This window comes from Pholcus phalangioides, unplaced genomic scaffold, assembly GCF_987345545.1.
Source record: "Pholcus phalangioides strain wild (caught in Gottingen) unplaced genomic scaffold, Ppha-v1.0 ptg000013l_1, whole genome shotgun sequence".
Lineage (NCBI taxonomy): Eukaryota > Metazoa > Arthropoda > Arachnida > Araneae > Pholcidae > Pholcus > Pholcus phalangioides.
In genome coordinates this window covers 13453750-13478936 of record NW_028301606.1, presented here as the reverse complement: position 1 = coordinate 13478936, position 25187 = coordinate 13453750, and the positions used below count along the sequence as shown (strand labels likewise).

At 37.7% G+C, this 25187-nt stretch overlaps 1 protein-coding gene across 1 annotated transcript; it reads right to left on the bottom strand.

Annotated features, from left to right (window-relative positions):
• Positions 1-3612: 3612 nt before the first annotated feature.
• LOC149078633 (cilia- and flagella-associated protein 263-like) lies at positions 3613-25002 on the bottom strand. Its single transcript, XM_089241189.1, has 8 exons — positions 24740-25002; positions 21267-21606; positions 18103-18258; positions 13563-13643; positions 11848-12003; positions 10702-10809; positions 10380-10535; positions 3613-3696 (listed from the first exon to the last, which is right to left on the bottom strand). The coding sequence occupies exons 1-8, from the start codon at positions 25000-25002 to the stop codon at positions 3613-3615; spliced, it is 1344 nt and encodes a 447-aa protein (XP_089097315.1).
• Positions 25003-25187: the final 185 nt, after the last annotated feature.

The following is a 25187-nucleotide window of genomic DNA, read 5'->3' as shown; positions in this document are numbered from 1 at the left end:
GGATAAAGCATTGAAAAAAATTTTTGTTCATAAAATTTTTGTTACGATAAAAAAGTCCAGATATTTTTCTGAGATTGACGCAAAGGTTATGTATATGAATTGTCCAACTTAGATTATGTTGCAAGGTGATTTCAAGAAATTTAATAGAGTTAGTGATTGACAGAGTATATGAGTCAGTGACAATGTCTTCAACATTTATAATACGTGGTCCAGTATAGAACAGCATGCACTGGGTTTTTGTAGGATTAAATTTCAAATTATAACTTTGGAACCATGAAATATATAATGGGAGAATGAGTTAAATAAGTTAAAGTTTCTGCGGAGAGTATATCAATATCATAATGTCGGAAAAGAAGAGTCGTGTCATCAGCATACATGTGAATTTTGACAGAATTATTCACCTTAAAAATTAACATCATTAACATAAAAAATAATAAAATCGAGCCCTGTGGTCAGTGGCATACACAAAAATCCTCAGGCCAAGATTACAGTTTTATTTTGCAGGAAAAAACGTAAACCCCCCCCCCCCCGAGAAAATTCAGCGTACGCCTATGCCTGTGGTACACCAATTTTAACAGGAAGCAGCCTCAGGAGATGCCCTGAATAGATACATATTGTTCGCGATCGCTTAGGTACGACTTCAGCAAATTACGGACAGGTCCCCGTATGACACACACAATTATATAGTTTTTCTAACAGATTACCCGGCAGAACTGTATTAAATGCCTTGGATAGATCGACGAACACCCCTAAGGTAAATTGACGATTGCAAAGGTTTTTTCGAACATCTACCAGAAGCCCATGAATTTCCGTTTCAGTCGATCTACCCTCACAAAATCCATTTTGGTTGTGATGGATTAGATTAAATTTTTCAAAGAAGTTATCACACAAGTCGTAGAATAATGATTTTTTTTTTTCAAAACTTTTAGCAAAAATTGGAAGATTGCATACTGGTCTACAGTTACTCATAACTGAAGACTCACCTTTATTTTTATACACTGGAGTAACTTTGGCAAGTTTGAGCGCCTTGGGAAAAACTGAATTGGTGATGCAGCAATTGAAAATTTCAATTAAAATGGTGAAGAGAACATCAATCACACATTTTATGGCATTCAACATCAAGCCGTCAGATCCCGGGCCTGTGTCATATATCACCATCTTAGATGCTTGCACGAATTCTTGAATACTAGTCATTGGAAAATAAATACTACGACTGTTGGAATTCGAGATATATACGCCGTTTTTTGAACTGATGGGTAAATTCACCTGTCAAAATTTTAACACTAGTGCAAACTGTTTTATTTTCATTATGCTCAAAAGATGGAAAAAAAAAGTTATGTTTAGCCCGTTTTTTATTTCAATATTCAGCTTATTTCTAAATCTGCGGAAATCCCTTAAATCTTCGGAACTGCACGTTCTAATGAAACGACGGAAAAGTTTGTTTTTCTTTCCGATTGCCTTGTATATGTGCCGCTTTACCCATGTTTTTTTTTCCATTTATTGTGAGCCTTATACTGTATCATCGGAAAACAATCATTTATGAATGCTACCAAGTTTAGCACTAAATGCATTATAAGCAGTCTCGGGTCTAGCCCTAGAACTAAATTCAACAGTATTTATCCAATCAACAGAGCTTACTTTATCTCCAAAACTAGAAATTAAATCAGGATTGAATTTACGTAGAAGTATGAGTTATTACACATTTGTTTACGACTTTTAGTGGGAATCAATACGAAAATGGGAGGTGGTCACTGATGTGGTAATCAATCACACCATATTTATCTATATTTATGTTAGTGAAGCTCAAATGTATCGTTGTTGCACTATGTTCAGATACGTGCGTAGGTTGTGAAATACAATTTTTGAAACCATAAGAAATCATAGTATCGAGAAGCGATTCGCGTTGTGGTGTACGGACCGACACATCAATATTAAAATCACCTGTTATAATTTTTATTTTACCACAATTATTATGATTAAGATGCGCTCAAGAGACTCCAAAAATGAATGAACATTTGCAGAGTTAGGGCGATGACAAACAGTTAAGGTTAATTCAGAATTTTCAATTACAAGAACACTGATGTTGGGAGAATTTTCACAGAGATCAGAAATTTTGGTGAAGTCAGAAAATTTTTAATATAAATTGCAATGCTACCGCCACGCTATAGTTTGTGCGATTATAATTTAAACACTCATAGCCATTAATGTTATATTGAGTGTGACGTTGGTCCCACGTCTCAGTAATGCAAAAGAGATCAATATGACATTTTGTATCAAGGACAAAACAATCAGCAATTTCATGCTTATTTTGAATACTTCCAGCGTTGACATGAATTAAATTATTTAAAAAAAATTTCAACGGATGTATAATCAAGGAATTTATTTATTGTTATGTGCTGATTGTGTTGGAATTCAGATAGTTAATAGTGTAGTTACTAGTAAATTGACTGGCCGTCTCCATTTTTCATCAACTGAGATAAAAAAATTTATTTTGAAAAAAAACTTTAAATATATGTGTGAAGTCAATCTTGACTCTCAGATTCGTCGTGTCTTGATCTCTCAGTGCCAATGTTGGGAAATCCTCGGTTGACCGGATACTCAAAGTCGGAGGTTTTTCAAATCTCCTAACAAACAGTTTTCCGTCCCGAGTCCACACCTAGGGATATCCCAATTCCTTGACCCACACATTCTACATTTCCAATATAAATTGCTGTAATGAAGCGACAGATTCTCTGATCACTCCCACCGGGTCATACGTCTTGATTGAAAATTATTTTTTCCTATTTAAAAACAGTTTGTTACGCACCGTCCTAGATTTGAACTGAACAATAAGTTAATAAGTTTTCCCTTAGATGAACCCTCACTCTTCCACTTTTTATTAGTTCATGTACAACATCAATGTCATCCACCTTTATATATTTAGAAATATCAAAAATGAAGTTCTAGTTTCGGTAATTGAGTTAGATTTCTGTTTCTGTTGTATTTTGTTGCAGATCCCGCAGCTCCACTAAGATGTCGGCTATTTCACGCTTTCGAATATTCCCTACCAATTCCAACTTTGAAAGTCGTTCTCTCAGGTCCTTGTTTTCAGACCGCAAAGTTTTCCTACAAAATTTTAATAAGGTATCATACTTTGATGACATGAAATCGATCGAATCACTTATTTTGCTCATTTCGCTTTTAATCTGGGTGCAATGTCGAGTTTTTCATTCATTTGAACGACAATTTTGTGCAAGTCTGTTATACTGATATTATAAGCAGAGTTCGATTCATATTGGGCACATCAATATCATCGGATTTTTCCGCTGTATATGATTTACAATTCGTACAATGCCAATTAGAACGAGCCGTACCCTTCAAATTTTTATTTCGCTCTGCCGTAATCCCGGCACATTTATAATGCCTTACCTTGGAACAGCCATGACACATGGTTGCATCTCTTGGATCATTAAAGGCCTGGTCATAGTCCGAACACGACATAGTTATAGCTCTATAGGGAATTTCCAGTTGAGTTGATACAGTTGTCAGTGCAAACGCAGGGTCGAGGAAGCAGCCCGTGAACTCCCTTTGATTGTGTATTATTTTTTTGAACATCACAGAATAGGTATCACTTCAGGCGAGTATCTTATCGACCTGCGCTACCGCGCCCGGGCTGCAGCCTGTCTGCCTTTCCCCTCCTGGGAGATACATGTGTACCTATCCTTGTAAAAAATCAGATGAACAATCCAAAAAGTGAAAAACACACCGAACTCACGCGTTTTATAATCATAATTATCTTCGTGCCTTCAAATATGTATGTTTTCTTTCATGATAATAATTATTATTTTATTTCCAGACGTATGCTATTGATATTCCTCAATACAAGTGATTAAAATCGTTAATGTAGCGTTAATTTCTTCATAAATCCATCACACAATGGCCATCTTCTTTCATTTTCTTTTTCTGGAACTGAAATTGCTCGCAAACTGAAAAATTTGTAGAAAAAATTAAAATTGTCATACCATCAGAACATGGGATATGTATGTAACGATAAAAGAGTGATAAATCGATAATTATGCATAGTCACCGACCATTTTGGTATGTTTGATAAATTTCCCTATACAGGGTGATCTGTTGATGGACCGACAAACACAGAGGGTTGTTAGTAGACATCAAGCGGAACAAAAATCGTAATGGAACATGGTGTCGCAAACAACGTCGAGAGGGTGAAAATCACGAAAAACACATGCAGGTTTCGACGTCACGCCGGAACGACAAAAAGTACAATAATAACTATGTACAAAAAAGATTCATTTGATTAATTATTACAAGACTTGTTGGAAGTGGCGGCCGCTGACGTCATTGCACAGTCTACAACGACTTGAAAACGATTCCCGGACGCGCTCGAAGGTGCCACGTATGCTTTTAATGTCTGTGGCAGTGACGACAATCCGCGCTATGAGATCCTCCGGTGTGTCCACATGCGTCGCATAAATGGTGGTAACGTCAGATATTTTCGAGCGAACCCACGAACTCATTCAGTGATCAGCTGACATCCACATTTCCTGAGTCTCCTGGACTCAGAGCCCTCATGATGCGTTTTTCGCGATCAACGTGGTTCGTGACACCATGTTCCATTGCAATTTTTGTTCCTCTTGATACTAACAACTCTCTGAGTTTGTCGGTCCATTAACAGAACACCCTGTATTTATCACTTTAACCGGCAATTATACATAGTACCCAAGAGTCGTTGGTAAATTTCATAAATTTCTCTAAATTATTCACTTTTGCTGGCGATTATGCATAGTTATCAAAGTCGTTGATAAATTTAATAAGCACTAAAAAAGTATCACTTTTACCCGAGATTATGCATAGCACCCAAGCGTCGCGTCAATGGTGAACATGATCAATCATACTAGTACGTATATGATACACTATACATAATAATTCATGTACCGGTTACGATCGCAAAATTTGTTATCATTATATCGGGGTCTGACTATATCCGTCACATATACTTGACTCATTTGGAATTTTATCATACTTAATCAAATTTTTTCATACTTAATCAAATTTTTTCATATTTAAATTTTTATGAAAAAAATTATAAAATTTGAATAAATTTTTACTTGAAAAGTTTCATATTTCATCAAATTCACCAATACGCTGTGGTATTATGCATATTCATCGATAAAGGCGATGAATATTTATTAAATTTACTGACGGCACTTGTAGTTATGCATAATCGTCGACAAATGTGACAAGGTTTTCAGCATTTATCAAAATTACCAGCAACTGCATAATACCCAGCCTTAACGGCTTGGGTATTATGCATAATCTCCGGTAAGAGTAATAATTTTTTTACTATTTTGCCAAATTTACCCACGACGCTTTGCATTATGCATATTCAACGGTAAAAGTGTTCAATTTATCAAATTTCTTACAAAGACGATTGGTAAGTATGCATAATAACGGATTTATCAAATTCACTTTAACGTAAAAATGAAACAGAAATACACGTAGTCTCTCAAATTATTTCAGGTTCATTAAGTTGCTCCGTGATTTACATTAATTTATTCGTCATCCATTACATTAATCAGAGCCGCCCTAAAGGTTGTGCGACAACTCCGGTCATACCGTGCCCCGCACTAACAGTAATAATAATTTCTTTCATAGATTCTGAATTTTCTAAAAATCTTGCATTTTCATCTATACAAATACAAATACAACGCCACAACAGGCAAAATGCCCAACGAGGTGGCTGATAAAATGATGCCCATAAAAATATGGATGTCATATGTTTCGAAAATACAGCAACCCCATTAAAAATGCAATTAACACAAATTACAAACAATATATACACATGATAAAATATTATACAATGCCCATAAAGAATACTTATGGTTGTCTTATTCTAAGAATGGATAGCTTCTCGATTTACCCCAACATGTTTATCGTATTTCTTTTTAAACGTGTCAATTGTGTTACAATTTACTACCTCCGGGGGTAAGCTATTCCATTTATTAACAACCCTATTAGAGAAAAATTCCCTGCGACACCATAACCTTGCATTGTCCCTCACCAATCGATACTGGTGTCCCCTTGTAAAAGCGGTTGATTGGCGGTGTACTAAAAGTTCATGGTCCATCCTATCCATCCCATTGAAAATTTTGAACACTTCGATATCATATCTCCTCGACACCTGCGTTCATCCAATGTAAACATATTCAAAAAATGAAGTCTCTCTTCATTGGGGTAAATCGAGAAGCTATCCATTCTTAGAATAAGACAACCATAAGTATTCTTTATGGGCATTGTATAATATTTTATCATGTGTATATATTGTTTGTAATTTGTGTTAATTGCATTTTTAATTGGGTTGCTGTATTTTTGAAACATATGACAACCATATTTTTATGGGCATCTTTTTATCAGCCACCTCGTTGGGCATTTTGCCTGTTGTGGCGTTGCATTTGTATTTGTATTTGTATTTGTATTCATAACTCAAGCCCTGTGTGCCAATAAGGACACGCGTAGCTCTTCTCTGCACCCCTTCAATCAAGTCTATGTCCCTCTGTAGGTATGGTCTCCAAAACCTTACCGCATACTCCAGTCCAGGACGAACTAAGCCTCGAAAAAGCGGAAGAATGACTTTAGGAGAACGCGAAGAGACCTTTTTGAAAATGAGACCAAGCATTCTATTCGATTTTTTGACAACCGCTGAACAATGTTCAGAAAACTTAAGTCGCTCGTCAATGAGAATTCCCAAATCGGTGACTCTAGTTGCATCCGGGATAGTGACACCATTCAACTCGTAAGAGAACCGTGGGTTGTTCGAACCAAAATGAGCGACCATGCACTTATCTACGCTAAACGTCATGCTCCATTCATTTGCCCATGCTGCAATCTTGTTTAAGTTGGTCTGGAGCAACTCCCTATCGCTTTCATTCCCGATTACCCCCATTAGCTTCACATCATCTGCGAATTTGCTAGTAATTCCATCGATACCCTGATCGAGTTTGTCGATAAAAAGTGAAAAAAGTATGGGGCCAAGGACACTTCCCTGAGGAACTCCACTTGTGACGTCTGTCCAACCAGAGAATTCCCCGTTCACCATAACTCGTTGCGACCTATCTCTTAACCACGATTCTATCCAATTCAGCAAGTTGCCCCCCTATTCCAATCTCGTGTAAACGCTTCAAGAGTTTGCCATGTTGGACCCGATCGAATGCCTTCTGGAAATCAAGGTAAACAACGTCGACATTTTTGCTCTTACCCAAAGCCTTAGTCACGTAATCATAGAAGCAAAGGAGGTTAGTTACACATGACTTCCCCTTCCTGAACCCATGCTGATTATCCGACAATACATTATTCTCGTCTATCCACTTCACAAACTGCCTTTTGATGATAATTTCCAAAATTTTCGAGAGGGAGCTCGTCAAACTCACTGGACGATAATTAGACACCACTTCTCTACTACCCTTCTTAAATATCGGAACAACGTTAGCCAGTTTCCAATCTCTCTGGACGATACCCTCAGCAACACTACTCCTGTATATCTGTGCGACTGGCCCCAATAATTCATTAGCACCTTCCCTGAGAACCCTGGGATAGATATCATCTGGTCCTGGTGCTTTGCTTGCACATACATTTCTTAGAAGATTTAGGACCTCCACGTCTTCTACTTGAATATCGTTGAGGGTTTTATTACCCCATGCAACACCCGTATATCGAATATCATTATCTCCATTAAAAACCGACGCGAAAAAGTCATTGAAAGCACTACACATGCCTACATTGCTCTCTACCTTAGAGCCTCCTATCGAGAGGGGACCAACTGTCCCCTTACATCCATTATTGACGTATCGAAAAAATGATTTTGGGTCAGAGCCAATGTTATCTGCCAACCTAGATTCAACTTCCTTTTTACTATCCCTTATCGCTTTCTTCAACAGTCTTCTTTTATCAGTAAACAATGATAGGTCACCACGTCCACATTTATACTCTCTGAATGCTCTTTTCTTTTCAAGATAAAGGTTCCGCACGCTATCCGTGAACCATAGAGGGTGTGATGTACAAACACGCTTTTTTCGAACAAAGGGTATGACGTCGTGCAAAACAGAGGACAGCTTCGTACTAAATTCTTCCCATTGACTTACCACCCCTACTGATTCCAACCGGTCTTTGAAAACTTCCGCTAACCTTCCTCTCAAAACATCAAAGTTAGTTCTCCGAAAACAAGGAACCAGTCTTTTGTTATCAACCTTACCCGAGGAAAAGTTACAGTGAAATCTGACGATACGATGATCACTGGAAGAAAACTCTTCCCCCACCGAAACATGTTCAACTAGATCCTCAGAACTAGTAAGAACTAAATCCAAAATAGCAGTACCCCTTGTGGCTTCTGATACATGCTGATACAAAAAATTTTCGAGCACCAACTTAAGAAAGTCTCTTTCATACTGATTTCCAGATGAAAGGTTCTCCCAATCAATACCCGGGTAATTGAAATCCCCTAGTATGAGAACCCTCTGTCGCTTACACATGTAGGAAATTTCATCATGCATTTTGGCAATGTAGTTTTGATCCCTATTCGGTGGATTGTAACAAACCCCAACAATAAGTTTATGACGTCTTTTGCTCTCAAGTTCAACCCATATGGTTTCAATATCACTTCTCTGCACGTTACACTCTCTAGCCTTCAAACAGGATTTCACGTATATCAACTCTCCACCCCCTTTCCTATCAGATCTATTTCTCAAAAAAGTATCGTATCCTGAGATGTGTAAGAAAGATTCATCCCCATCGTTTGCCCAAGATTCTGTAATGGCTATAAGATCCAAGCCCTCCACAACTATCATAGCTTCTAAAAAATCTTTCTTATTACCCAAGCTCCTGGCATTTATTAACACACATTTTAATTTGCCCGGTGGTTTGTTGTCAATCGAGATCAAGGAAGAAATAATTTTGTAATTCTGCATTTTTCATCTGAAAAAAAAATAATTCTGTAATTCCAGAAAGAAATAATGCCGGAATTATTTTTTCCATAAATTCTGAATTTTCATCAATATTCTGGAATTATTTCTTCCATAAATTCTGAATTTTCATCAATATTCTGGAATTATTTCTTCAACAGATTCTGAACCTTAATCAATTCTGGAATTATTAATTTTCATCAATTCTGGAATTATTAATTTTCATCAATTCTGGAATTATTAATTTTCATCAATTCTGGAACTATTAATTTTCATCAATTCTGGAACTATTAATTTTCATCAATTCTGGAATTATTAATTTTCATCAGTTTTGGTATTCTGAACCTTCATCAATTCTGATATTATGAACCTTCATCAGTTCTGGTATTCTGAACTTTCCTCAGTTCTGTTATTCTGAACCTTCATGTGTGAGTTCTGGTATTCTGAACCTTCATCAATTCTGGAATTAATAATTTTCATCAATGCTGATATTCTGAACCTTCATCAATTAATAAATCCAGAATTGATCAGAATTGAATCAATTCTGGAATTAATAATTTTCATCAATGCTGATATTCTGAACCTTCATCAATTAATAAATCCAGAATTGATCAGAATTGAATCAATTCTGGACTTATTAATTTTTATTAATTCTGGAATTATGGGTTTTTATTAATTCTGGAATTATGAGTTTTTATTAATTCTGGAATTATGAGTTTTTATTAATTCTGGAATTATGAGTTTTTATTAATTCTGGAATTATGAGTTTTTATTAATTCTTGAATTATGAGTTTTTATTAATTCTTGAATTATGAGTTTTTATTAATTCTGGAATTATGAGTTTTTATTAATTCTGGAATTATGAGTTTTTATTAATTCTGGAATTATGAGTTTTTATTAATTCTGGAATTATGAGTTTTTATTAATTCTGGAATTATGAATTTTCATCAATTTTGAAAATATTTCTTTCATCATTTATTCTGAATTTTCATCAGTTCTGGAATTTTGAACTTTCGTCAATTCTGGAATTCTGAACTTCAGGAATTCTTTTTCATCATTTTTGAGATTTTTCTTCCTACATTTCTGAAATTTTTCTTCCATTAATCCTATAACTACTGTTTTTTTCACAATTTACATCAATTGGAGTATTTTTTCATCAATTCATAACTTTCATTAATTGTGTAAAGTTAAAGAATTGTAGGTTTATATTTTTTATGGGAAGTTTTCTAGCATGCCTGTATATTCTGTAGCAATGTGTGATTTTGGGATGCCACACTTTCCCCTCCCAACCCACAATTTACATAGAATCAGGAGTATTTAGGGCCGGGAAATTATTTTCCTCACTGGGCCCCGCTTCTGGCAAGGGCGGCCCTTGCCAGAAGCCTTGCCTTGAATTCTTGAGCGAAAAAAAAAATGTCGCCTTACTTCGAGGGCCTCAACTTTGTTGCGCCATGTCCGGACGAGATTCTCCAAGAGATCCAAGTGAGCTTGGACGTCAACATATTCCAATACCGGAGGAAATATCTTACTGCGAGGGTTACGTTCAATCTTCTTTTTGATGGCCTCGCACTCTTTCTGTTCCTTTAATGAAAACGGGAAATTGATGAACCCTTATCATCTGACGTTTTGGCGATTTAGCGAAGTTCTCATTTGTGGCCTACGTATAGAACAATATTATATAATACGCCGGAGAAATAATAAATACTCTAAGGACACAGAGTTCTCTCTCGCGGGGATGGTAGTTTACCTCGAGGAATGCGGCTTTCTCTTTATCGTATAAATCTTTGGAGTTCGCATTTCTTATCACCAGTTCTTTCAATGTCGTGAGTTCCTGTTCTTCTTTGTCTAGCGTTCTCTGCAGAAATGACAAAATTATATCACATGATGGATGAGAAAAGCATTACGTATGTGAAACTCAATAAAAAATAATACAAAATCTTTGAATTACAAATACAAATACGAAGGCCGCAACAGGCAAATTGCTCAACGAGGTGACAAAAAAGATGCCCAAAAAAAATATGGATATCAAATATTGCCAAAATACAATCCTGTACTTTGTACGTTTGTGCTGCTATATCTTGTATTTGCGTGTTTGTGCTAGTAAATTCTGTACCTCCATGTTTGTGCTAATAAAAGCATATAAAACAATAATCTAATTAGAATAATCAATTTTTCTCCTGCTTCTTGAACCCTGTTTCCCCTTTTAGAGAATCATTGCATGGGGGAAAAGAAAAATCGCATTCCTTTGAAAGATGGGTAGAGAAATAAAACATTGGAAAAGGATTCATTTTTAGCTTTTTCGGCTGATTCAAAGCTGAGGCGCATTGAATAACTTTTCTATCTGACTTCAAGGGATTCTAATGAATTTGTATGAGTTTTTTTATGCGTTTCTTCTTTATTAGGGTTATAATTTTTTTTCACTCAATGATATATATATATATATATATATATATATATATATATCATTATTGGTATAAAATTCTCAAAAAAAGCCTGAACGGTGATTTAAGTACAGATGTTTTATTCGAATTGTGTCCATTCAGTTCTTGAATGAAAATAACGTGAGATGTATAAGAGAAGCAGCGGCGTATAAAAAGCCACAGCTCTCTTACGAAAACCTTTTTGCCTCCACCCATTTTTCTGGATGCGGTTTATTCACCGGAAATTCCGTTAATTCATTTTTCCCCTATTCAGTTCATTAACATTTTACAGGCTGAATTCAGAGATTTGAATTGAATAACAATTTTTACAGTCCTCACGAAAAATCACGCTCATACATTGCTAGACACATAAATCTCAAAAACAACTTGTATATAAATGCATACAGGGTTAACAGTGCTGAATGAAAGTTTCACGATTTTTTTTTTTTAATGTTCATTTAAATTAACTGTACCTTTAAGTTAGCCGTATCTTGTAACAACCTGTTTTGTCGGGCTCGAAAATCGAAGTACTGCTGTTCGTACTTGCCGCACATATCCTTACTTTTCGAATGTTCGTACTCCGCTTTCGCAATGTCAACGCTCCTCAACAAATGCAGAGATTTCTCTTTCTGAAAAAATTTGACAAAAACACATAATATCTTGATTTCTCTCGATAAAGTTCTATTGAAGTGCAAATATTTAACTCATCATTAACTCAAGGAGAGCTCAGAAGCCAATCAGTGACAGTCAATAGACATTAAAATTGAGAATAAAGCATCTTTCAAAGGACCTTTTTTATTCTGTGGTCAGTATAAGTGGCGCTATCTGCTACTGTAATATAAAGATATTGATTTGAGTGATTTGGCAACTGAAAATTTTAACAATGAAGAAGCGCACTTGTCCAAGTATAATGTCATTCTCCACTATCCATACGAAGAATTAGACAGCTGGCTGATGCGACGATGAATTCGGGAAAGAAATAAAATTCGACTGCCGTTTCGGGGAATCGAACGCACGTCCTCTCACTTATAGGATGAGCGAGCTGGACCACTAAGCTACTCCCCAGCGCGACCCAACCCGCAAGGGTAAAAGGCTTATATCCCTGGAGGGACAGAGCCTGGGTCGTGACTGGTCTGTCGGACCACTAAGCTACAAGAGCAACGAACCTCAATCTTTCCTTAGAGCTCGCGTGCGGTGAACGGAACCGTGCGTGGACGGTCAGACCTAACTCAGGCCAAAAATCGCAATTGCTGACACTGCCACCAGATAGCGGCTTATCCAAGAATTATATCACTGTCCGCTATCCATACGAATCCAGTGAGAGGACGCGGGTTCGATTCCCCGCAAGGTCAGTGGAATTTTCTTCTTCTTTTTTCTGAATTAATCTTCGCACTAGCCAGCAGCTGAAACCTTCAAGAGGCAATACGAATGTCATTTTCGAAAAACTTACTTGCCCTGATTGGCTTCTGAGCTTTCCATTTGTAAGTACAGTACGCGATGCATTGCTAGGTATTGCTATGCATGGTAAAAAAGACTCCATCCCCTTAGTGAAGAACACAAATCATCTCTGGGAGATTAGCGTTCATACACAGAAAATTCGCGATATTTTTAATATGAGTGGGATAACTTTTCAATAAATGTATGTACAGTCGCGAAATATTGAGAAGACTGTAAATATCTTCATTGCGCTGATCACACGCAGTGTATAGAACCGAATTTTAAAAAGAAGTTTGAAGTAATCACTAGGGCTAATATTTTTATACTCTAAAATTCCTATGTCATTGCTGATTAGTTGAAAAACCTGAATTTCAGGATTTTTTACCAATCAGCAACGACGCACCATTTTTAGTGCTTAATAATCCTAGCGTAAAATTCCGGTTCACGCCTGAACCGAAAAAAACAGTCTGAAGCGAGTAGCGGGAGCAAAATATACTTTTTATCGAAAATTATGAAATATGCAGAATATGCCTTAAAATTTATAAAATATGCTCTATCGCGTAAAAATAGCGAAATATGCAGAAAAATAAAAAAATATGTAAAGACAGAAATCCGAGCCCTAATAATCACTAATTAGGATCCACGAAATAGCTGTTTTTCGGCGAAACGAACGAAAAAAATATGGAAGTGTTTAGTTACTAATATATATAAGGAACCAAAGGAAACATAAGTTATATATATATGTATATACCTGCTGAATAATATGTACGGCTTTATTCCGCTTCTCTTTGCAGTCGGCCGCTTGCATCGTGAATCTCTCTTCAGCGATCTCCTTCGAACCATTAATAAAAATATATTCAAAGAAAATTGTTAGTACCATAAGACGCGACATGAAAAATGCTTAATAGGTATTATATATGTACAAGGTGTTTGTTTCACCAAAAGTGTCCGAAAGGGACATTAATTCTGTGGTTCATTTTAAAAATTAAGTAAAACATAAGAAATGATAATTAAAGATAATAACATTGTTCTCTGTGTTTGTTGAACTCACCGAAAATAATTATTCATGAAAACACAAACATTAAAATTTTCATACGGTCCCCAATCAAAAAAATTGACAATAAGAATTTGCTTCTCCATTTTTCCGAAAAATAAAATTCAGCTCGTGAAAATTAAACGGAAATTCGCCGAGACGTCAGTGATTGAAATTCTTGATTTTTGCATGAAAAAACCTTAAAATATGTCTCAATGAGTTTTTTGAGGAGCTTTGAAAAAAGGCAAAAATCAAAATTTTCTTTTATCGCGATGATAGAAGACTTATCATCGATATTTCGGTGAATTTTCATTCAAACAATAAAGGCAAGATAAATGACCTACAAGCGGTTTACTGGATATTAGGCAGTGTTTCCCAAAGTAGGCAATATCGTGTCCTAGTGGGTGATGGAATGGTCCGTGGGAACGATAGAAGCTACGGGTATAACATAGGGGTTCATCATCCTATGGGTTCGCTTGAGTTGGGAGCGATGGGAGAAAAAAAAATTTCTGAAGAAGGGGGGCGATGGAACAAAAAGTTTGGGAAATTATGGCATTTTTCTTCCTGACGTTTCGCCCACATCTGTGGCAGGCATCTTCTGAGGTTAAACGGACGTAGGTTTCTGTGACAAGCGAGAAAGGTTTTGCATATCTGAGTGTCATCGAGCTGATAGACTAGATGTACGAAGCCTTTCTCGCTTGTCACAGAAACCTTCATCTGTTTAATCTCAGAAGATGGCTGCCACAGATGTGGGTGAAACATCTGGAAATAAATGCCTTATACCAGGTATTCTTAACTTATGGGTCGCAAGGTCTTCCGAGATGGGTCGTTCAAATCCACTAATATCCAGGGTCTCTTGTGCTATGGTTCACTTCCCAAACTTGATTCGCCAGATCTTCCATTTAAGTAACGTAAAATTTGGGGTAACGGTCTATGGGTAACGACCTAAATTTCGGTCGTATGCGCTTTTGACATGGGTCGTACAAATCCCCTTACAATCAGAGATTCTTGATCTATGGACCACACCTACTACGCATGTTTGATTCTCAAAGTCTTCCGTGATGGGTCGTACAAATTCATTTACAGCCAGAGGCTTCCGAGCTGAGGATCACTACACGAGTTTGATTCTCAAAGGCTTCCTAGATAGGTCATACAAATACACTTACAATCAGGTATTGTTTTGCTACGACCCACATTTGATTCGTGGGGACTTCCGAGAAAGGTCGAATAAATCTATTTATAGCCAGGGATTCTTGAGCTATGAGTCAAGACCCAAACGTGATTCCCAGGGTCTTTCGAAAAGCGTCGTATGAATTCATTTACAGCCACGGATTCTCTAGCTATGGGTCGCTACAAAATCTTATTATTACATGGTTGGTATGATGGTTAATACATTGTATGTCTCCCATGCGGTGAAATACAGTCCGTACAAGCCTAGGCATGCTGAGTATCAAATTATCGATCTGATCTTGGGGAAGATCACTCCACTCAGCAAGCAATGCTCTCCGAAGTTCTGGTACACATGTAGGAGGTGGTTGACGGGCTGCAACTCGTCGGCCAAGCATGTCCCACACATGCTCTATCGGATTCAAGTCAGGTGAGAATGCTGGTCATTCCATACGGGTTATATCCTCAGATTCAAGGCATTCGTTTACGATGTTTGCTCGGTGAGGACGGGCGTTGTCATCCATAAACACAAATTCTGCGCCCATGGCACCCCTAAACAAACGTACATGTTGTTCCAGAATGATGTCCCGATAAATTTGGGCTTTCATGGTTCCGGTTTGAACATGCAGATCTGTTCTGGAACACAGTATAATTCCACCCCAAATGAGCAATGCTGCACCACCGTTCAATGATGTTGTCTTGGTGGTAACGGGTACCTGGCGTTCTCCATATGAAAGTCCGACGTGAATCAGACTGCAAGCTAAACCTGGACTCGTCGGAAAACATCACATAAGCCCACTGTGACGATGTCCACATTGCATGTTCTCTACTCCAGGCTAATCGCTGCCGACAGTGAGTTGCCGTGAGCGGAACACATCTGACAGGCCTGCGAGCATATAGACCAATATCTCCCAAACGTCTGTACACGGTTTGCCTTGAAACTGTGGTACCCGTGGCAGCAGATAGCTGACGAGACAGGTCGGATGTTGTGCTCCGTCTGCTTCTTTTGGCAGTTACTGCCAAATACCGGTCTTCATTCGGCGTTGTAACTCGGGGGCGACCTGTACTGTAACGTCTACTGACATTTCCGTTATCTTGGAATCGTTGCCAAAGCCTAGAGATGACACTTTGGGCAATTCCAAGTTCCTCGGATACTTCCATCTGAGTACGCCCACATTCCAGGCGCCCGATAATTCTACCACGTAAAAAATCATGCACATGCGTCCTCTGTGTCATAACTATTCGCTTATGGCACTGAGCGCCTGACAGAACTCCTGTGAACAATTTCACTTCTTTGCCACCATTCCTTAGATACCCCCCCCCTTACACTCTCGTCATTGTGACGTACTATCGGCATCATCTGGTGTCTTCCTGAAATTTGCATATCATTCTTGCAGATGTGTGTGATAATTCCACAGGTGAAATTTTTACTTTAGATTTCGATTTCCGTGGGATTCTGAATTATCCTAAATTTATGGACATGAGTGTATTTATAATTATTTTTTTAAATTTTACTGGTTTTTTTCCCCCTCGAGCGGCCGTGGAGCCCCTAGAGAGAACACCGGTTGAGAACCACTCACTGCCTTAGACCATGGAATTATAGTCCGGAAACCGCTTGTGAGTCATTGAACGCCGGCCATAAAAGCCCAAGACAATAGATAAAGGGTATAAATTTCTAAGATCCCCTCGTCCCACACGATGAAATGCACGAATTCCTACAAAATTAGCATCTGATTTTTCGAATGAAATTACAAACTTCATTAAGATTAGAAACGGTGGTTTTTTCTTCAAGGAGTGCGGGGGGGGGGGGGGTGTCAAGTACCAAGAAATATGATAATTTCAATCAGAATACCAAAAAACATGATTAGCTGGATGTCGATGATAGCTCCGTATAAGAGGGTGTGTTGCGTTTAGTATCTGCAGGAATTTCAATATTCAATAATCCTTTCCCCCTCACCTACCAGCGTTTCAAAGAATCACGGAAATCTTGGCAGTGTAGACGAAAGTCTCGACTATTTCTAGGAGATTAATTTTTAATTAAATTCCATCAAGAACAACACATCATTAATTATTTTTCTAGCTTTTACCAATCGATCCCTCTCCCGTCCATAAATTATACATTATATAATCCCGTGAAAAAATTATAATTTTTGACGTCACTTTTTCGTAATATTTTTTATTTTATTTTTCTCTCTTATCACTTCTAGCAATCATCACATCGGGACTCGAGGTTTCTGATAACAATAATCAAATGATAACTTCTTTATCCGCGAAAATTCCCGTTTGCAAGTACGGTGGCCATACATACCGTTTTGTGAAACGGGACTGATGATAGATGAGTATTGGTAAAAATAGACCACTCTTTGTGCTTTTCTTTTCCCACATAATTGGTTGCAAAATATTTAATCACTCCAATTTTTTATTATTATTATTACTATTATTCTATTCTAAAAAGGGACTTTTTTCCCTTTTTGAGCTAAAATCTTGCATTTCTATTATTTAGCGATTGTGAGGCATTAGAATGGAACTGTGTAATGTATATCACGAATTACAATATTTTTGATCTACAAAAATACGTTTCATAGATTCCTTGAAGAAAGTTTCTCTGGGGAAAAATAAATTTGAATCTGGTCAACTGGGGAAAGAAACTGATGAAAAACTGAAAGGGCTCTTTTTCGTCACACATTTGCCTTCACTTATAGGAAGGTCATTGTCACACGTACATGGACCACAGCAAATATTACGGAGTAATTACGACATGGAAATGTTTTTCAACACCTTCTAGCTTCCTACATAGTCATGCAGATATCGATAACTTACAGGGGGAAAATTTAATTTTGTTAAACATTAGTTTTTTTCAAAACAAACAAAAAAAAAACTTTCGACGGAAAAAAATTGACAACATAAACCGAAGTCCCGGTAACAACAAACGAATTTTTTTCCCCGTGTTATGATATTGGTCCTTTCCGTTCTTGACGAAAGTGATAACAATACTCAAACGATAATATTATCCGTGATTCTAATAAGCGGCGTTGACTGTTATCCGAATTCTTATTAGTATTTATGGGTAAACCATTTTTGTTAGTTTTACCTTTTCCCTCAAGGAATCGTGGAAGTAATTGTCGACTATCTCAGCAATTACTTTCTTCGTTATTGGATGCTTCCCGTCAATCTTCACGTTCTGGTTGAAATCTTGCATCTGAGGAGTGATGCCGTCTCTCTCTGTTTCCGCTTCTTCAACTCTAGCCTGGAAATGTAGTGCGTTTGTGTAAAAAATCAGCATTCAGACCTTCATAAACAAACGAAATTTCTTAGATAAACAATAGGAGCATAATTCCGGTAAATAAAATCTGAAGATGGACTTTGTATGTGCGTCCAAGTGAAGGGTACGCAAGAAGTTGCTAAGATATCCACAGAATGTACACCTGCCTACCAAAAGCAAAAACATAACCAAGAGAATAGCTGTGTTACAATTAGTATTTACAATGAAAGAAATAATTCTAGAATAAATGAAAGAAATAATTCTAGAATAAATGAAAGAAATAATTCTAGAATAAATGAAAGAAATGAATGAATAAAACGAATGAATGAAAACTCAGAATTAAGGAAAGAAGTAATTTTTGAATTTTTGAAACAAAATAATTTGAGACTTAGTGAAGAAACAAAACTTAATGAAACTTACTAAAACAATGAGAGATAGTAGAGTTTCATAATTTCTGATAGAAATTGATTATTTCTTTGTGAAATAATTTCTGATAGAAATTATTTCGCAATGAATAAAAAAGTAATTACATACACCTGTCCCTCCATTTACGCGGTATTCTTTTTTACACGAATCTCTTTTTACGCGGAAAATTATAACTATTTACACGTATTTTTTATGAGCGGTACTTTTTGTGCGCGATATCAATTTACGCGATCTGAATTTACGTAGGCAGCGTTTTCTACACACACACAAACCGATTATGATGATTCAACGATGATGTCAGTGCTGTGTGAGGGAAGGGCAAAAAATAAATTACAGTATTTCTAAAACTTACAATAGCTTTTCTTTCCAATATTTTGTTTTCTTTTGTACTGACGGTCTCTATTTACGCGATTTTCATTCGCGTAAAAGAAGACCTCGTGGATCGGATACTCCGCGTAAATGGAGGGACAGGTGTATCCGGTGTTTGAAACAAACATATTTCGCTGTTATCATCATCATTCTGGAGCGTGTCATCATCTTAAGGAAAGAAAATATCCATAGACGGGTATAGACGTGGTCATTGATAGGGCTAAGATTTCTATGACTTTTCATATTTTTTATGCATTTTGCATATTTCACGAGCTACTTTTTCAAGATTTTCAGTAATTTTAGGGTTATTTTTCATGATCTCTTGCGGCATATTTTAATATTTTGGAGCATTCTGTATGTTTCATTGTAACAATGAAAAGGGGGGGGGGGGTTTCCCCAACAAGCTCTCTTCCTGCAACTGGCAATTTTACTTACATTCAACATCGTTTTTTAGCAATAATTGGAGATATTAACTATTATTGGTAATTTTATTTGTGTAGCTTTGGCATCATTTTTGATAATGGTTAGCCATTTCCTGTAACTTCCCCGTATTTTTCTCGAGGAAATATGCTCAGTCTATTAATTCCATAAAAGCACATTTTTAGGTTTCCACGGCATATTTTTAGTTTTTTAGGGCATAAATTCATTTTTTATGGAACACATTCTGTCGGTTTTAAGGTCATAAAAATCTTAGCCTTATAGTCATCAAACATGCTGAAATACTCAGCGGACTTCATTTTATTGCTGACTCTAGTCCAACCCAACAGCAACTTCAGATCACAACACGTTCTCCTGAGGCTTGCATAGGAGTTGCAATAAAATAGCACACGCCTTTCTTCTTTCCTTTTTCTTGGCCAGGTATTTCAAATAACAGTATCAATTAGAATGCAAATACAGTGAATCCTCAATATAACGATACTCCGCTGACCAAGAAAAAGTATTGTTGTAGAGGGATTACCGCTGTATCGAGAGGCAGCAATCTAACATTAGAGTACAGTAAAACTTCATTATAACGATATTCTGCTGTCCAAGAAAAAATATCGTTTTGTAGAAGGTTTTACCGTTATATTGAGAGGCAACATTGTCATCACGTGCCACCAAATTTATGCTGTTATTGGCATCTTTTCGAAATCTGCGTTGTTAGTACCCATCAGAAAACGTGCTTTAAAGTGCTTATTCGTCCCGAAGAACTGTTATTAATGAGTTTATTAATAAAATTCATTCCAAAAAAGTTCACCGTATTGCACTTTAGCGCCTTACAGAGAAAGTGACAATATCAACAACTTTATCTACATTTCCAGTGATCACGTGGTGCAAAACACCAATGGTATCGGACGCTCTTAGAAGAATGAAAACAAGTGACTTTTTAAAATTAAATTCAAAGACGATTTTGAGTATGTTTTAAGAAATTCGACAAAATGTCTAAATTACTAAAAGGACGTAGACTTTTAGAAAAATAGTGAATGATAATTCGATAATTCGTGTTGCATAAAACTATCACATTTCAATAGGAGTGGCTTTTTTTTTCAGCTCGAGCTACATCTAAACGGATGAAAGGGTGCTCATGTTGAAATATGAAAGTTTTATACAACTCAAATTGTCATACACGTGAATTATACACTTGTTGCAGTTTGTGTGTTGTGTTGAGTTTTTCGTTTTAGTTTCACCTGTGAGCGAAATTCGAACTTTTTTTTATTTATCAAAAAGAGACAAAACTCTAGGTCAGGCATCTTCAGCCCGTTTCTCGCGAACACCATGGTCTCCTGGAGTACCCAGAGTGCTCAATGCTCGTCCCCGATTCGGTGCACGCGAGCACTTGGTCAACGGTTCAATTAAATACTTTGTACAAATCGTATTCAAAGATTGAAATCATACTGATTCTATGCATTCGTATGTTAAACTTGCCGTAAGGGTGCTCTTCTTTCGTTGATGGGGTTAAGGCAGTGCTCACTACTAGAAAAAGTTTGAAGACCTCTGCTCTAGGTCAGTGGTTCTCAACCTTTTCGAGCCCGCGGCCTGGTTTCACTAATTTTTGTGAGTCGAAGAGTATTTTAGTGCGAACCACACCTTTTCATGTCAATTAGTTATTATTTTTTTAAATGTGTCCAGGATTTGTCCACCCTGTATCATCATAATGAGTTTATGAAATCCAATTGAAAATGCAAAGAAATAGTAAGAAATGCGAATAAATGCTCAACCAATAGTTCAGCCATCCCTTCTTCCGTCAGCTTTTCCATATCCTGATGTTGAGAGCTCACTTCTCCAAACCACTCGCTGGCCAAGTAAATCTTCACCGTCAAATCCAAACACAGTTCGTCCGTTACGCTGCTCCTCGCCGTCGACCTTCTCGAATTCAACCTCGACACGATGCTGCCGTCGATAGCTTCAAACATGGAGTATCGGGTGCCCTTCCTTGGCATGGTCGATCTTCTAATTGATTCCGTGACGCTTGGATCTAACGTCCCCGCGTATTTCTCGACGACAGCCCACGAGCGTCTCAGGACGCGGTTCTCGTCGGACAAGAAAGCGTTCCTGGAGCTGGGAAATTTTTTTTTTTAATACATGTCAATAAGGATAGCACATCAGAAACAAATAATAAAAAAAAGATAGAGGAATAACAACTAAAATAGCGGAGTAACCGTTTTACCCGCATTTAACGCTGTTATTTCCCTAATTTCCTCCGTTTTTCGAATTCGAATATCTCTGTGAATGCACTTGGAATCTTTTTTTTTTTGTTGGCATCAGGAGAGACAGGGCAACAACTTTCTAGTTGGAAGTTGGAGCATAGGGGAACCGTATAAAACTTTAGATTTTTTTTATTTGGTTATACACTGTATTTTCACTCTCAAAACTGATACAGGGTAATTTTTGAACGCCTGATCAACATTTTTCAAGCTGGAATCATACCTCTACGACGGACGGTTGATGAGATAAAGGCCGTGCCAGCACTTATAGGACACCCTGTATATATGTATAAACTAATTATTATATATAATATTACTAATAAATATAAGCAACTAAACTAAATGTGTAGATAATAATTGGAAGGGAGGGACGGAATTAGGACACCTTTGATAGTGATTACATTTATTGATTACAATTTATTTATAGTACAATCACACACTTGCAGCACTATTAGGTAACGAGTTGAGTTGCTTAAATCAATTTTTAAATTATTTTTAACTCTAAACACAAATTTTCAGAATTAACGATTTTGCTTGGGGGGGGGGGGGGAGAACGGTATATCCGGACACTCAAAACACCATTTTTATCCTCCCATTTATTCGGTCGACACTTTACCGAGATAGCAATAATAAGTTTTTTCTGTCGTATCAATGGCTACTTACATCATTTCAGTCTTCCGGATAAGCAAAATGGGTAGCGTTTGCTGATCACACACTGGTAGATTTATCAAGGTTGTGTGATCGTTTTTTGTTTTTTTTTTTTGGAAATGATTTTGACGCAGTTCCATCTGAATGCATAGGCTCATCTGGGCACCAGTGGCGTATTTGCAATGGGACTTAGCTGGCTTCAGTAGCCCAAGGCGGCAAGCTCATAGCGGCGGAAAATTCAAGAAATAGGCAACGAAGAAAATTAGTAGAATGGGAAAAGGGCGTCGAAAAATTTGTGTAATCCTCAATAAATCCTCACTAGTTCAGTGAGTAGCCAAAACAGTGACTTAGAATGTTTGCAAGCACGTGAGTGAACAAAAGAATGACTTGGAGCCTGAGCAATCATGTAAACAACCAAACAGCAACCTACAGAGCGAAGGACTAGGTCAGTGAGTGACCTACAGAGGGAAAAACTAGGTTAGTGAGTAGCCTAGAGAGAAGCGGGTGCAAGTATGTGAGTGACCAAAATAGTGTGCTAGCATGTGAATGACTAAAAGAGTAACTTCAGAGACACCGGTGTTCTTGCAGGAATGGAGGGGAGGCAAGCGGGTTATAGCACAGGGTGATAAATTCGAGGAAAGAGTACAAATACAAATACAACGCCACAACAGGTAAATTGCCCAACGAGGTGGCTGCATCATGGATCCCCGAGCCCCTACCTACTACTGCTACACCACACCCCCCCCCCCCGCGGAACCCCCCAACGAATCGTTACATGCGGGAATGTGCGTGTACGTGTAGTGCAACCTGACGTAAAGTTTTTTGTTTTCTGTGTAATGCTTGTTATGTGTAGTGCTATCATCTGCCCCCAGTTTTACTAACTATGAGTGAAGTGTTATGGTTGAATGATTTATCGTTGTAGGACTGTTGCTCTCTGTGGCGAGACTTTTTAACGGGGAGATCGGCTCGCATTTGCGCCTTGAAGTTGGGAACCACAGAAAACCAACTTCAGCCGACCACCACTGTGGGGTTCGAACCCGGATCCTCGCATCACGAGTCCGGCACTATAACCACTCGAGCACCACAGCGGTCAGGAAAATTTGACTGGATTGGGAGAAGGGCAACAAATTCGTGTAACCCACAGGCGATAAAACCATATGAGTCTCTGCTGGGACACTGTCCAGGATTGGGGGAAGGGGGCTCAAGGTGCATGAGGCCCTTTGATCGCTTTACATAGCAATTATTATGAATTTTCTCATAACTGTGAGATCCATAACAGTGCATTGCTCGGTCATGATGATGTGAAGATGACTGTTTTCGTGGAACAGGGAGAACCTACTTTACGGGGAGCCCTAATCAGTGCACCCCTTGCCCTCCCTGCTGCAGAGTAGGGGATATTGTTAAAACCTTAAACTTCTATCCTCAAAAACTGACCCGTATGTAACCGAACCCTCCCCCAATATTAGATCGAATTTTCGGTGAAAAAGCTAGGATTATACACGAGTATATACAGTACTCGTGTTGATCATTATCTATACTTGCTTCCCTTTAACGCTCTGGCGCTAAAGCCTTGCATGCGGAGCCATCTTATCGCATGAGTTTATCCCAGCACGGCCTAGAACTCAAAATGCATAAGAATGCCATAATAACTATAGCAGTATCCACACTGATTTTTGGAAATAGTACTTTTAATAAAATGGTAATAGGCTGCTATTCCAATCAAAAAGAGTGAGGCTTCAAAACATTGCTTCCCTCGGGGTCCTATGATGCTTTACAGACGACCCTAGCACCGACAGGATATTCTCGGTACATAAGAGGCTCCTAGTATTACCTAAAAAAAGGTTGTTCACAATAATTGTAACAGTCTTGTGATGTCTGAATAAACTGCTTTGACCAAAAACCTCGATGCCGTAAGATAGCCTTGCCTGTAATACACTCATGCGGTAGAGTAATAAAGGAGTCTTTTGGGGGGGGGAGGGGTGCAAACATATGATTTTTCCCACCCCTCCCCCTAGTGTAAAATTCGATGATTTTGTAATGGTATTTTTGCTATGATCGCTAAATGTTTCCAACCCGGGGCGACCCTTTAGTTCCGACCCTTAACGTATGTTTTAATCTAAAGCATTTCAATAAATGACTAAATTGATTAGTTGAAAAAATTCCGAGACAAATCATATGTTCAGCGAATACCAAGGGATTCTGTTCTCTTGTTACTGTATGCTTAAATAAAAAGTTCATTCTAATAGAACTAACATTTTCCGGCAAATAAGGCCGTGATAATGCTTCCAATTAAGGAGAAGGTAGTAAAAGGGGAAATAATAAATAAGGAATTTACTTACTTGATGGCTTCAAAGTCTTCCAAGCTTATCGAGTAGCGAGATTCAGTCTCATAACCGTAAAATAAATCACTCTCCTCCTCGTGTTCGGCTGCTTCACGAACCGTTTCTTCGTCGGGGCGTTGTTCTTGCTGAACATGATCCGAGTCATCAGCTGGCAAATTACCACTCGCGCTGCTGCTGCTGCTGCTGTCCCGTTTCTCAGTCTCATCATGTTGGGATACTTCTTCCTGTTCGTCTTCCCTTATTTCTTCAGGTTCCTCCATCACTTTTTTTCTCTCTCCTGTTTTTTAATGGGACTAGACGAGGCTAAAAAGAAAAGTTCGCGTTTATATGTTCTGATCGAATAATTGAAAGACGGGATTCTCCATGAATACGTTTTTTTTTTGTTGTTTTTTTTTGTCTCAGTCACAACCAAAGCTGAATAAAGATGAACCGCTAATTAAATAAA